Source organism: Tympanuchus pallidicinctus, unplaced genomic scaffold (assembly GCF_026119805.1).
Source record: "Tympanuchus pallidicinctus isolate F22 unplaced genomic scaffold, pur_lepc_1.0 scaffold9, whole genome shotgun sequence".
Lineage (NCBI taxonomy): Eukaryota > Metazoa > Chordata > Aves > Galliformes > Phasianidae > Tympanuchus > Tympanuchus pallidicinctus.
The window spans coordinates 9,296,032-9,311,816 of record NW_026294813.1 but is presented as its reverse complement, the minus strand read 5'-3'; the positions used below and the strand labels follow the sequence as shown (position 1 = coordinate 9,311,816).

The 15,785-nt window shown below is 37.4% G+C and overlaps 1 protein-coding gene across 1 annotated transcript in view; it reads right to left on the bottom strand.

Annotated features, from left to right (window-relative positions):
• Positions 1-15,785, bottom strand: part of HCN1 (hyperpolarization activated cyclic nucleotide gated potassium channel 1) — a 192,024-nt gene that overhangs the window by 12,712 nt on the left and 163,527 nt on the right. Inside the window, exon 6 of the mRNA XM_052670119.1 lies at positions 7,374-7,614. Coding sequence (XP_052526079.1) covers positions 7,374-7,614 — 241 coding nt within the window. The remainder of the gene's footprint in view (positions 1-7,373; positions 7,615-15,785) is intronic.

The following is a 15,785-nucleotide window of genomic DNA, read 5'->3' as shown; positions in this document are numbered from 1 at the left end:
TACCTCTATAAAAAGTGGCATGTCATCTCCCCAGACAGCCATTTTATGTCATATCCTGACCTGTCTTTTTTTTTTCTCTCTGTACTTGCAGCAAATAGCTGTGGTTAAGGTTCATGATTAGAGCAAATAGAGGCATCTTACATCTTGCCTATTTTCTCAGCTCAGTCTTTCGAGAAAGCTCAGTATGATAAAAAAAACTTGGGATCATTATGTAAAATAGAAATGCAAGCCTCTACTTTGTTTTCAATATTATTTATAACAGAGTATCCACCGAGTCCTATTCTATTTTAGAAAAGTGCTCTTTCTAGCAAGAGACTAAGATACGCTAGTTATTATCTTGCAAAACCTCCTAATTTTTATGATATTCATTTTATTTTTAATTTAAAATCAAGCAAACAGCAATAAATTCAGATTTCAAGATAATGTGCCTAAATATAGATTTAGGTTTTATACTGCTGGAGTCAAAGTATAAACGTGGCTTTGTTCTACTCATTTTATGCCTTTTGTTTGGAGTCCGATCTTGAAAAAACTCAGTTAATTCCTTATATATTCAGTGCATGGTTCTTGACATATTGGCTTTGACAAACTATTACAGTTGCTAATTAAACTATTATTTTAGCTGAATTTTAGTGGACTATAAAAATGTTGCACTTCTTATTTTTATCTGTTTAAATTATTAAACAAACAATCACAGTCAGTTTCAAATTAAATATTTAGATGAAATATTTAACCTAAACTCATATATTTAGGTTAAATTATACTGTCCAAAAGTGAAGGTACTTGCAAAATTATCATTTGCTTTATCTGTGTTTGTCACTTCAAATTTTCAGTGTATGCTGATGTGACATTTTGGGTGTGCTGGTTTTCTTGCTTATAAATACTAAATTAGGAATTAGTTAAACTATTCATGAATGTGCAGGATAAGAACTATCATTTGAGTTCAAGCCTATGCTATTTAAATAGTAAAGATTATATAATCATTTCTTTCAATAATGTTATTAAATTTACATCTTATTTATTTCTAAATAACAAAACTAAAATCAAATCTACTTTCTAATAGGATTTCAGAGCAAGTCATTTTTTTCTAACATATTTAAAAAGTCTCTAACATTTTTAAAAACTTCCTTAGACTTTTTAAAATAGTACTACGTCTAAATTGTGAGCAATTCTCCCATCTGCATGGTATTTTTCCATATAAAATACGGTGTCAAAAGAACAACATGATCTTTAGTAGAAGGAGTTTATGCTGTACTGTGAGAAAATTGTATCCTCAAAATGGCAAACTAGTTTGTGCTAAGGACATTCCATTTTTATGACCTCTTTCAAGTAATAGGCTTAGAAAAATGGTCTATATTGTTCACCTAAAAATTGTTTTACAAGTGAGTTGGTATGGAGATCTTTAACCATTTGATTGTGTACTTTCCATTAAGAACATGGCAAGTACATCAGGGAGGCTACTTATGATTAATTATGTATTTTCAATGAGATACTGGATTGGCATATAAATCCTAAAAGCTGTAATTCACCATTACTTTGAATAACAAGTAGCCATCATATTATTTTTATGTAGCATTTTTACAAAATGCAGAATTGTATCATATCATATTGTTCAGGTATAAATCACAAGGAGTAAAGCAGTGAGCAGTCAGGCAGTTGAACAGCATTTTCTCTATATATAAAAAAATATAATACTGCAAATCCTTAAAAGTTGTCCATCGAAAGGAAGTACCTACAGTGTACCCAGAAAGAAAGAAGTGGCAAAACATAATCTAAAGTGACCCAACATTTCCCATGGTATTATTTTCCACTGCACTGGTCTAAAATATACTGACAATTGCTGTTCTGAAATGGGGAAAAGATCCAAAAATATTAGGTAGGTTGAAATAGTTCTGTCTAATTGGACTTCTAGAAGCTGAAGGAAATACAAAATACAATTTATTAGAATCTAAAGCTTGAAAGGGTAACTACTAACATGGCACTAAATAACCGCGGCAAAGTAAAACATTTAAAAATATGAAATATTCCGTAAGTGACACTGACAAACCAGTGCTAAGAATAAAAACAGGAAAAAAAAAAAAAAAAAAAAAAGCAATCCCATAAGTTGTCTCCAAATTCTGGGAAGATGGGGATTATATGTGATTTTGCTAGAGGAACAGTGGTATTTGGAAGTTTCATATAGGTGTCCTTGACTAAATTAAAAAAAGACATTCATTTGTCTCTGATTACAATGCAAGCAGTATCTACATTACGTATGAAACTACACAGGGCAACTCTCATAAATATACCATAAACCAGCACGTATCAAAAATACAGTTTTAGAGAATCATGTATACTTCCTCATCCTTCATATATCTGGAAACTCATAGAAAAACAAACAAAAAAAAAAAAAACCAAAAAACTTTTAAAGCAATATGACTTTTCGTTAGTCTACAAAATGTCTTATTGATGACTCTAAGTGGCATGATACCACTGAGATCCTCAATGGGGATAATAAAATAAAAACAGCAGGGAGAGGGAAGCACAAGAGACACATCACCAACTGGGTACATGAATTATTGCACACTAGTCTATTGGAATTAGGAAACTCCATCCAACTACAAACTCCATGGGGGCCCCAGGCTAATGTAAATGATAAAAATATATCCTACACATCCTACACACTCAGTTTGGATTCCCCTAGCAAGACTGGCATTCCTTCAGCTTTAACACAATATCTGTTAAAAACAGAAAAATGGAGTTATAATTTCCTGGAACATACGTCTGGGTGGTTGAATGAAGGAAAGCCTGTATAAACACAGGTGGGAAAACAGATGGAAGAGGAAAAACATAGCAGGGACGCAAGGCTTATCTTTTGTCCTTTGAGGTTGCCAGCCCCTTTGCCAATAACTTCAGCAAGGAGAATGGGACCACAGTGAGGAGACAGTGCTCTACCCACTAGCAAGCAAGCAAAAGAAGTAACAGCAGCATTTGGAATATGCTCCAAACAAGCCTCTTTCATTCTGCTGAGGACCATTGTTTGGGTAGTGGTGGATTTATTCACAGTTTTTACTCTTTGCAGGCATGTCAGCCCCAGTCTGACACAGCACTGAAACACAAACGAGGCTCAGTATGTGCTTAGATAGATCAGGACTGCATGCCCAGAGTATCTCCTCAGACTGCATGGAACTGGCAACTGGAGGGGACATCATGAAACCACTCCCACTCATCAGCATGTTTGCAGGGGCAACAGTATGAGTTGAAAAATAGCAGAATGTTCCTTTTTGCCTTTTCTACCCAGGCAGGAGCTTGCATTCCATACCAGACTGCTAGTGAACACCAGCAGACTGGAGCAAGGGATGCACAGAGAAGTGGAGGATCATTACATATCAGGGGAGAAAAGGCTTTATTGCCAGGAGGTAAGGACACTTCACATAGCCAGATCTCATTGTGGCAGTAAAAACAGCCACATCCACAACTGACTGAGCAAAAGGAAGGGAACTGTGCGAAATGAGCTCTTTTATTACAACAGACTTCTCTTTAATCTATTACACTCATGTTTGTTGTTATTAATCATGGCACCTTTGTAAATCGTGTAAATATGATCATTATGGAGTGACCTGTAATATGATTTACTCCACCAAAAATCAGAATTCACTTGTATTAGGGGTATTACAGCATCTTATACCAACAGACACTGTTAAAATGTAAATTAAATTTGCATTAGGGTAATTAGATACATTAAAGTATTATTTCTGCTCTATAAAGCCTCAGTAAAATGATAATCTATGTTTCTGTATAAATGAATTACTCTTATTTTTGTGCCTGGTTTGTAAGATGTAAAAACCTTTATTTTTTATGTGTGTAGTGAGGAAGAAATAAACAATCTGTCCTGTAACTCTTTCCAACACAAAAAGATCTTTGAGCAATTTCTAATACAGTCAACTGCTACCAAGACGGAAAAGTTCAGCAGGACTGAAACCTGGCAATTTTCTCCCTACTATTTACTATCAGGATTATAGCACAATGCACTATTGTGTTTGAAATACCGGGTGTTAATAAACAGAAACACAAATATGTACTGAGACAGAAAAAAAAATTCCAGGATGTCTCATAAACCACTGCTGTATTCACTAATATTTTATAATTTCATTATTGCGAACTGTAGATAAATAAAATCATGGGCCAAATGAAAAAAAAACAATTATTTAACAATTGCAACACCTTCAAAATCCAGAGGGACCTGAACAGGCTTTAAAAGTGGGCCCACGTGAACCTAAAGAGGTCCTGCAGGGACAAGTACATGGTGCTTCACTAGGGTCAGGGCAATCCCAGATATGTTTACAGGCTGGGAAAAGAAATCATTGACAGCAGCCTCGTGGAGAAGGACTTGAGGTTCTGTTAGATAAAGAGCTGGACATAAGCCATCAATATGTGCTTGCAGACTAGAAGGCCAGATGTATTCTCACTCATTCCCTTATGCATGCTTTTTGTTTTCCATTAAAGCTGGAGTGGTGGGAAGGGCTGAGGCAGATGTTGGCTACAGAAAAGGATAGTACCAGACATCATTTGCAAATGCATACTAGCACTTGAAGTAGATGCAAAGGACAAAAACTAGCATCCTACAGTCTGCAAGGCTAAATAATGCTCCTACATCCAAAATTCAAGATTTTCTTTAAGAACACACGTGGAAGTTAAGAGGTAGAATACTCTCCTGACAGCTGTGTCACCAAACAAGCCAAAATATCTTAGTGGCTAGTATATTTGACTTACTTACATCAGAGAGGAGAAACCAATGAGCACATATGAGATAAAAGGCATACACTAATAAAGCCCAGATCTATGATGGGCTCTCTGGAGTCATCACTCTGCACTTCCATCAAAAATCAATGTAAGGCTGAGGTGAAATACAGTCTCATTAATCAATACTAAAACCACAGAATTTTCTACTTGTTACTGGGGCTGTGGATATTCAGACACATTCTTTTTGACAAGAATTTCCAAACAAATACTGGTGATACTGCTTTGTTTCATTTTAAGTCTTGGCTTTCACACTAACTACTAGTTGTCCTACAACTCCAGGGTGTAACTTTCTGCTGATAAAATTTTGTCAATACCAAAGTATTTTAAAGATTGATACTCTGATAAATGTTTTCCAAATTTAAGGTGGGACACACTCCATGAGTTTTGTAGGACAGCTTGCCTCTCCAAGGACGCCTCCCAAAATCCCCAGAGCCAGAGTTCTTGGGAAACCCAAGCTCTCATGACCCCATAGCACCTCTGTATTTTTTATTCAGTGGAAAGCATAAATATTTAAACTGATTTATTAGGTCAGATCTGGGGCTATAGAATTAAAGTTGTAAGTTGCAGCTTGTTAAGCAGTATCTTGGTCTCAGATTTTGCATGTCTCCATTGGAGAAAAAGAAAGTGATTAGTCTTGGGATTTGGACAGACATTTGTTACTATTCCCGGGTGAAATATTTTTAATCTTTGTATTGGTCAGGAGGCTCTGCTCAGACTGTGGTGCATTTTTCAGAGAAAATGTATTTCCTTCAGATAGAAGAGTGTATTAGAGGTTTTTTTTCTGCTTTGACAAACCAAGATTTTCACAGTTTTCTGATGGGCATCTTGTTTCCTCTCTTTTCAGCTACAGTCAAATAGGTCTTTCTTTCTGGGAATTCACAATGCTGTATGATATTTTGTTAAAACAGATCTGAATCATGATGTATTGTATCCCAGAGTACATCCTTTCCCAGATTCTTTCTCCCTGTGTGCTCACTCTTCCTTTTCTCGTATCTTCCCTTTCGGCTACAAACAGCAGCCAATATTTTTTTCCCATTTGCCCCAGCAGCTGTTAGGATTCAGAGATATTTGTCCAGATCTTTGTGCTCCTTGTCTCATCCCAGGAGTGTCTGTATGAACAAAATGTTTTGGTATGCACTATATTAAGTTCTTCAGGTATCCAGACAGTGCAAATAGCTTATTTTTTGACTGCAGTCCTGCTAAGGTAGCGGATGAACAGGATGAGCTAAGGAGTCATTTGCACTGCAAGAACAGGCTGACAGTTACATAAAATACTTCCATTTGCAATCTCCTCTGATCCTCTGCTGGTTCAGAGGAGTATTATGGCCAGATTCAGCATGCAGGTTCTTGCAAACTCATTTTCATAAACTGGGGCACTGCTAAGCACAGAGAAAACCACGACCAAGGTTGCTCTGTTTCTTCATCCTCAGCATTTACCTTTTCTTCTTAATCTCCTGTCTTCAGTATTTATGGTTTAAGCCCATGGGATAAGCACAAGACTGCTTTTCTGAAGTGCTTGTACAAATACTGGTACAAATCACCTTGCAAAGGCTACTGCAGAATGACATGACCTGCTGGCCAGATCAGTAGGAGTTGCTTTAGGATATTACTCTAAAACGGGATTAGTTAAGTAACTCTGTAGCCCAATTCAAACTCTGAGGCCCACATTACATTTTTAAGCATTCCACTTCTGTACATCAGCTAAATGCTACTGTTTAGGTTCTCAATCCAACATTTTCTGAAAGGCTTTTGACTCAGCTCAGCTCTGGGATGATTCAAGGGATTGAACAGAAAATTAATACAATAACAAACTAACTAATGGTCTTAAGCAGCAGTACTACATACAAATGTTCAATCAACATCTAGAAGCCAGCCTTTTCTCTACCTTAAGAAGCAGATACCTATTTCATTGCACAGAGACAACTAAAAGCCACCAGAAAAACAAAATCATACTGATTATTACATGTGAAAAAAAGACTGCTTTCATTCCAATACAAATATTCAGATGACTTCATCTAAATGATTATCTATTTTTCATTAGGATTACCAAATGAATTTAAGTTGCATTAAAATTTCTGTCTGTTTTTTTTTTTTTTTAAATTTATTTTCATTAACATACAGCTGTTGAATGGTTGTCTACTCAGAGTTCAGTTTCTCAGTTTTTTTTTACTGGAAGGCTAATCAATACTGCATACAAAAAAATTTAGTGAAAAAGCCCTAATAACAGCATGAAATATTCTTGAAGGATGCCAAATATCTCATAATAATAATCGTCTTTAATCCCATCAAATTTTGACCTCTTGCAGTTATTTTTAACTTTCAGAAGTGCATTTATGACTACAAATTTCTATCCCTTTTTAAAGAGATGCTCTTCATTTAAAATCACTTAGAAAGGTTATTCCCTATCTTCAGCAGCTACATCAGAAGCGTAAGCAGAGTGTGAATGTATTATTCAAAAATATTTTGCATACACTTCCCAGCAATTGGAATTGTCCAGGCAAAAGACATTCATACATCTCTATATGTCTCATATCTTAATATGTTTTATGCTAGTGCATTCATTTCAAAGGTACAGTTCATTTTTTCCTACTCACCTCCAAAGTAAGAGCCATCTGTCAGCTTCAGCTCTTTGTTGGATTTGGTGATAACACCAGCAACGCCATGCTGAATGAAATACATCTTTTTACCCACAGCACCTTCTCGGATAATATAATCACCAGGTTGGAACACCTCAAAACGCAGTTTGCTTAGCATGGCAGTCACAAAGTTTGGGTCTGCATTAGCAAAAAGAGGCATTGTAGCAACCAGCTTCCGACAATTGAAGTTGACGATCTCCTAAATAGACAAGAAACATTATGGTAATGACGGTCAGCAAATATATACATTATAAATGGCACTGAAAAAAGAATATTTTGATCACACACACAAACATAAATTATGCAGTTATTGGATTTTTCTATTTCTCCTACTGTGCCTCATTTTTAATCTTTTCATTAGCTTTTCATCTCTTTCCAGCGAAGTGATGGGAACAATAAAGCAGTTCTGATTTGTACTAAAAAAGTTGTCTTCTTCCGGTGGGTTTCACATCTTATTTCCTTTCAATTTTAACAGGGAAAAATGGCAGAAAGATAAAGATTAGATAAGAATTACACAGAAAAGCTAACAAGAAGATTAGCTGCTGCAATAACTGTACTAAGTGATAAAGTTATGCAAGTGCAAAGTTTAGCCCTGTGTTTTCCAATGTTGTACCAGTAACGTCATTCTGATTTTAACAACTCTATTGAAAATATAAATGACCACTGTAATTAGCTGCAGGGCTAGCTGAAATCAGTAGAAAAATTTATTTCTCAGAATTTAATTCATCTTATAAACACAGAATTGTGCACTTCAAACAGATCCTTAAATTCAGAAAGCAGTACTGTTTTCCTAAAACTGCTACAGGTCTTAAGGCTGTTTCTCACCAAGAATATTTACCTTTCCAGAGCCAGGCAGTGTCAAAGCCTTTGCTAAAGCCTGGGTAGTCTACATCCACAGCCTTTCCCTCATCCCACTAGGTGGGTGACATGGTCATAGAAGGAGATGAGGTTTATCAGGCAGGATGTGCCCGTCACGAATCCACTCTGGCTGAGCCTGACCCTGTGTTGTTCTACACGTGCTGTGTGATCACACTCAAGAAGATCTGCTTCAGTGATCTCCCCAGATATCAAGGGCAGGATGACAGGCCTGTAGATTCTCAGATCCTCCTTCCAATCCTTCTTGTAGATGGGCATCATATTACCAAGCCTCCATTTCTCTGAGACCTCACTGGTTGACTGGGACTTCTGATAATAATGGAAGTTAATGCGTCAGTCGCTTCTGCCAGCTCCGTTAGAACTCTCAGGTGGATCCCATCTGGCCCCGTGCACTCATGACAGTCCAAGTGGAGTAGCAGGTCACTAACTTCCTTCACTAGCTTCCTTCTGAATTGTGGGGAATTTATTTTGCTCCCCATCTCTGACTTCCAGGTCAGGGGGCAGAGTTCCCTGAGGAGAACCTGACAGTTATCTGATCATTAAAAACAGAATAAAGAAGGCATTGAGAATCTCAGCCTTTTCCTTACTGTCAGTAGTAATGTTAATGGCAAGTTGGAAATAGAAGCGTTTCTGAGCATGAATGAACACTGACTCTTAACAAAGAGCAGTACAGCAGTTTTCTTTAGCCTCTGTCTCAACAGCATCACATCTCTACGCTTAGATATATTCTAAATATGCCTTTTATATATACCCCTTAAAGTATACTCTGGGTAACATAATAAATACTAAAAAGAGATTCCAGTTGACTGTCTTTCCAAGGAAAGAAGAAAAGCCTGTTCTCTTCATCTAAACAGGTAACAAGGAACCTTATTTCTCAGAAAAACTTCAGCCACTGTTTCCCTGGAGAGGACAGGTTATTCTCTTCTCCCATTGCTCGCAGTCTGGTGGCATCATGTGTGGAGTCCCAGACTACTTTCTCTGCTCTCCCTGAGACTGCCTTGCTATCGTCTTGGCTGATGTCAGAAAGCTGGAAATAACCGTTACTTTTCTTGCTCTTCTCAGGGACTTTTCTGTAGATATGCCGCTTGTTTTCTATTTCTGAAAGTGAATAACTGTCTTGCATGTCTGGGAGGCAGAGAAAGGAAATTACTAAATGATGCAAAAATTGTCTTGAAATAATATTGAGGCTGATCAGTTAGCACAGAAGGGGTTTGGAAAGTGAAAAGTTCAACAGTCATCAGCAGAAAGAAAAACAGTATGAGGGGAGCAGTATTAAGAAAGAGAATGAGAGGAACAGGAAGAAACACAAAGGACAGAGAAGAAATAGAAAAAAAGGAGTCAGGAAGGTTGACTTTGAAAAAGAGATCAAGGAAGTGAAAAAATGAGAGCTTGGGAACAGAGAGCCTAGGGAAAAAGCTGTCAAGCACAAATGACTGAGAAGTGGGGCAGATAAAGTAAATAAAGTCCTTCACACAGCAAGGAGTGCACAGATCACAACCTTAGTCTTTGTCATTTTCCACGATTTGTGTAGTAGAGTTCTGTGGGATAAGGACCTAGAAGGAAGAGGGACCCTAAGAAGCTGACTAATATTCAAGGATCACCTTCTCCAAGTTCATGAGTCATGCATCCCAACAAAGCAGAAGTCAGACACAACAGTTCCAGGAGGCATGCATGAATGAACAAGGAGGTCCTGACCAAACTCAGATACAAATAGGATACCTAGAAAAGGTGGAAGCAAGGACAGGTAACCTGGAAGGAATTCAGAGACACTGCCAAGAAGATGGAAACAGGAAAGCATAGAATTCAATCTGGCCAAGACATTAAGAGCAACAATACCTCAAATACCTCAGTGACAAAAATGAAGGCAAAGAAAATGTGGGCCCTCTCCTTAAACAAACAAGCAGGAGATCTGATTATCCAAGACAGTGGAAAAGCTGAGGTACCAAATGCTTCTTTGTCTCAATCTTTACCAGCAACTTTATGGAACTGCAAGTTCCAGACATCAAGACAAGTGACTCCCATCTTGAGTGGAAAAGAAACAGATCAGGAGATACATTGGCCTTGACACTGCCTCTCATAAGATCTTCACAAAGAAACTACTGAAACATAGGTTAGATGAGCAGACAGTGAGGTAGACTGAAAACTCACTGAATGGGTGGATCCAGAGGAATGTATTCAATGGTGCAAAGTCTAGTTGGAGGCCAGTAACAACCAGCATACTGCAGTGGTCAGTAACACTTTCAGGTCTGTTTAACATCTTCATTAACGACCTAGACGAAGGAAGGGACATCACCCACGCTAAATTTGTGCATGACCTAAGAGTGGAAATAGTGACTGACTGACTCACCAGAGGGCCATGCAGCTGTCTGGATGAAACCAGTCTGACTGCAGAGATGGGCTGACAAAAATCTCACTAAGTTCAACAAGGAGAAGTAAATAGTCCCGCTTATGGGGTGGAACCCTGAGGAACCAGTAGGGCTGGTTGTCACCCAGCTGGAAAGTACACTGTCAGAAAAAGACTTAAGAGTCTGGGCAGACACCAAGTTGAACGTGAGTCAGCAACGTGCCCTTGCTCCTAAGAAAGCTAATGATATTCTTGCTGGCATTAAGCACAGTACTGCCATTAGATCAACTGTGGTGATCCTTCTGCCCTATTCAGCATATTGAATAATCTGTTTCTTAGTTTCCCAGCATAAGAGAGATGTGGACCTGGGCAACGTGCTGTAGCTGTCCCGGCTTAAGTGTGGGTGTTGGATCAGATGACCTCAAGAAGTTACTTCCAACGTTAATCATTCTGTGACTCAGTGACATATAGAAAAAAAGGAGGTGATAAATAATGTATTTTCATAACTTTATGATACAAACACAGGAGAGAACTCACAACTACATGGGCCCTCTGTGCAGAGCCAGCAGAGTCCAACAGAAAAAGATTTCATTTCTTCTCGGCAAATAAAACAAAACATCTTGTTGCAGGATATTCACTTTTGGAACCTCATTTCTTTTTATGGCTCCATCTCCTGCACACCTTTCTCTCTTGCTATATAGTCTATACCTATATATACCCATCTATACATACAGTTTATCTGTTCCGTTTGAGTTGCATAATGAAGGCATGAACAAAGCTACAAAACCTCCCCGCTGTGGTAATTTCAGCTGTTACGTTCTAGTAATGCACTCGTTTTGTTGATTAGTTCTCTAAGAAAGTTTATGTTAAAGCACCAACTTTCCATGTTTAAGATGTTAGAAGGTGGAAAATTACTGAGGGAGAAAGAAATGTGTCATTTTTAAGTGCTTTGTTTTTCTTTAAAGTGTTCTTTTATTTAAATATGAGATCGTTCAGAACAAGTAAAATACATTTCTGTGAGTCTTAATCATAAGCAGTGCTGTAATTTCAGATTCTTGTATATCACTTCAAATATCATCTTAGGGGTAAAGAAACAGTAATGATTATGAAAGTACCTTATGTAATTCAGAAAGCTCTGGGAGAAAAAGTAATGTCTTTTAATTTTATTTTTTTTTAAAGCCTAATTAAAAGTTGTCATTTTATGTGCAGATAAACATCTTTCTTTTTTTTTAACTCTTATTTTTTGAGTTATTTCTTTGGAGTATTACTGGAACCAAATTATGATCCCCCATGTATCTTTATTAGAAGAAATAATGTTTGTTTTTTTTTTTCTCACCTGTACACCAATAACAAATGGAAGCCTTGAGAGAGAATTAATAACATTTTATGTGTCTGAAGTGGCTAAAGGAAGGAGTGATTCAGACTCACATGGAATAAGTGTTTATCAAGGTCAAGTACCTGACTAGTATGCAAGGACTAAATCAGAGGTGTAGTGATCTGCTTTATATTAGGGATTAGCTAGCTGTCTCCACTGGCTCCTGCTGCTTGATGTTGTATTGGCCTTATTACTCATATTGGCTCTTCTGGCCATTTTTTTTTCAAACTGTCATTAAATCCTTAGACATTATCATTTTCATGAGTTCAGTATTTCTGGGCAATTGCTCCAACACATCTTGTCATGTCACACCTAAAGAAGCAGCTGTGAATAATGCCAATGGGCACAGCGGTCATCCACTTCTCTGATGGCATTAGGCTTTTTCTCTCAGTGAGAAACTTTTGGATAGAGGAAGTGCTTTTAGTTAGACTGACTGGAAAAAGCTGTTAGTAGAAAAAAGAGGAAGTCCTAGAAAAATGTGTATGACTGATGGGTTGTTTTTTCCCCACACATCCAATTCAGCTAATAGATGACACTACTTCTGTCCACAAGCTGTGTTCTTCCTATGTAGAGGCCAACAAAGTGTGTTTATGGCTACACTTAGTTTCATTTGGTCAGTTCTATTAAAACAAACAAACAAACGAACAAACAAAACTTAATTTTAACAATGCATGTTTGTTTATTTGTTTGTTTGTTTTCCCTATGTCTTAATGCTCTGCTTTAAAAGGATTTGGGGTATATCAACATGTGGAATATATGAGGGCCTCCCTGAAAGTAATGCTTCCTATTCTATTTTATTAGCACACAACACCAGAGGTGGTGTCAGTGGTATGGCAGTAGAGGCTGAACCTTACCACCAGTATTGCATTACATGTTGTTGCTGTCAACAGATGGCAGAAGGGCAGTCTGACAAACACATTTGACACAGAAGTGTTTATGACGCAAAAGTGCATCACTGAATTTCTCCATATGGAAAAAATTTCATCCATTAGCATTCATTGATGCTTGCTGTGTTTTTATGGTTACCAAACGGAGGATATGAGCACAGTGAGGAGGTGGGTGGTATGTTTCCGCAGTTGCAACAACAACAGTGGTTCACCTCATGTACTGCTGATTTTGGCAAGCACAGTATACAGGGTCTTGTTCACAGCTGGAGAAAATGCATTGCTACAGATGATGACTGTGTTGAAAAAATAGTGTTTTGTAGTGGAGAGTTTGCTCTATCAAGTAGTGTTACTGTGCTCTCCATATCTGTTGAAGTTTCCATGGAAATAAATAGAAGCCATTAATTTTTGAGCAACATATGCGGTTCATTTGGGTTTTAAGTAGTCATATTCTGTATGTGTTCGTGATTGCAGTTAATTTTAACCTGTTGTTCAATTGCACTCAGCCTTGGCAGAAAGAAGGCATCTCACAGATATTAAGTACTCACAGGCTTTATGACAGCAGGCAATCAGGAGGACTAGGGTTAGCATCCCACTGGGGGAGTGACTACATTGTTAGTCACACAGATCAAAACTTGTTTAGTGCCAGAAAATATACATGTGGCAACAGGATGCAATATTCTTTATTTCTGGTACACCTGAAATGATTCAAATTGCTTTGATACACTGTGGTTAATCAACTAAACAGAGTGCTTCTCTGAAAAACAAATTTTACTCCAAAGCTTTTAGACATGTTTGAATGAGTATGCAGAGCTTTACCTTTGAGTGGTTTTACCACAATCTTTCCATTTTTCACTTACATTTAAATCTAGCATTCTCTATAGGGAAAACACAGATCTAGGGCTTCATTTGTAGCCCATTTGATGTCTGGCACAAATTTTCTCTTTGTACACTATGCCAGATTTCTCTCTGTACCAGAACAATGGGCATTTTTAACACAGAGACTGCTTAAATTTCATGTTTAACCTTTGGATATCATCGTTTATGTCTAGAACTGCACCGAGAGATGTAATTCTCTTTTCTTCAAGACTTTGGTGTTTTGCCACTCTCTAAATACAGCTGCATACGGGGGGTATGTAGGCTTTGGAAAACCTCTCTCTCTAGCTGCCGCAGCTTTACACTTTAGAAGCACAAGAATGCTCTGATTTGAGGTAACCTACGTGTTTGACCACAGACAATGCACAAAGCCTGACAAAAACTAAAGGGGAAAGACATTCTGTCTTGAAAATCAGTAGACAGTCTGTGTATTTACATTTTCAAAACCCTCAGGTCTCCAGGACCTCCACCATACCTGCACACTGGTTGCCCAGCTGCAGAAAATTTTCCAACCAGCTGTGAGATGAGCTAAGGCAGGGAGTAATAAACTTGCTTTACAGCCCATCTTTGAATGAAAGCCCTGCTTGGTTTCTGCCAGGACTGAGTTGAAGCAGGTGCACAGTTGTGTTTTTTTTTTCTCCCTGGCTCCCTCCACCTCATTTTATGACAAGTCGTCCTTAAAAAGTGCATATGGTAGCTAGTATTGCTGTCTCCTAAGAGAAACCAATCTTTTTTATGTATTTTCAAGCAGCAGAGATATGGGTTGGATCAATTATGTTTTCTTGGCTTCTGTGGTTGAATGCTGGCTTTCTGTGTACTTTTATATCACTCTGATCTGATTTTTTAATTCAATTCCCTACATGTATTTTTTGTACTTCAGACTTATTATTGCATTAACTTAAAATGCAGATATGATGGCTCAACAAACCTCCAATAAGGTCTGTCTGGTGAAAGACATCCATCATTTTCCCAGCTTGTTAATTGATTTAACTGAGGTTAAGGGAGAGAGCAATTCCATGCATGTCATGCTTCTTTTCTCTAGATCTTCTATTATATTTAGAATATTTTAGAAGAGGGAAAAAAAAGAAGGAAAAAAAGAGAGAAAAAAAGACACTATCCATCTTTTCATTCACTGAACAGTGTACCCATTCCAAAACTGTGCAAATTTTAAAGTTAATTTAGCTGTAATCTTCTTCAATGTTCTGAAATTTTCTATGTCTCATAATTTTGTTGGGAAAAGGATAAGAACTATCAAAATGAGCACAGACACGATGTTTTAAGACAAACTGTAATCGTGAGATAGCCTGTCTAGTTTCAAAAGCTTGGGAAGTGCTGGTAACTCAGATAAGTGTGAGCCAGTTAACCAGCCTCTAGTTATTGAAGGCCTTCCCTCTCCATATGTAGTGCTGGAAGTGACTACTACAGAAAAAAATCCTGAAGAATATCACTGCTAGTTTGTTCCAGAAGGTAATATAGAATTTATGTATGACAGCAGCAGTTGCTATAGATTCTGTTTCCTTTTATTAATTGTATAAATAAACTGCAATTTACAAAATTTATTTAACAACCAGTATTTCAGGTTGTATTCAAGAGCAGCAAAATATCTTAACTTTCTTTTGTGTCTGGGTGTTGTACTAATAATGTAGTATTTACCAAATAATATCTTGGGTAGGAGGCACGTAAGACTGATGTCTAGGTTTAGTAAAGCGTTTTAAATTTGAAGTTGTTCAATTATGAGTCTACAGACTTTTAACGTATGCATTGTCAATTTGTGGCAGGAAGGAGAACTGCAAGAAATGTAAGATTTGTAAAATCCTATCGGTATCTGCCTGTATCAGAAACTTGTGTTAGTCCATTGAAAAATGGTGTAAATTAGTCATTATGAAGCAAACCTCATATTTTTCTAAAACAACAATTAAGGAACAGTAATGTTGGTTTTGTTAATAATCACATTTCTCTTCCTGGTCTGCTTGCTCACAGGTTAACAAATAGCATTGTTTTTCCACCTTCTCCCT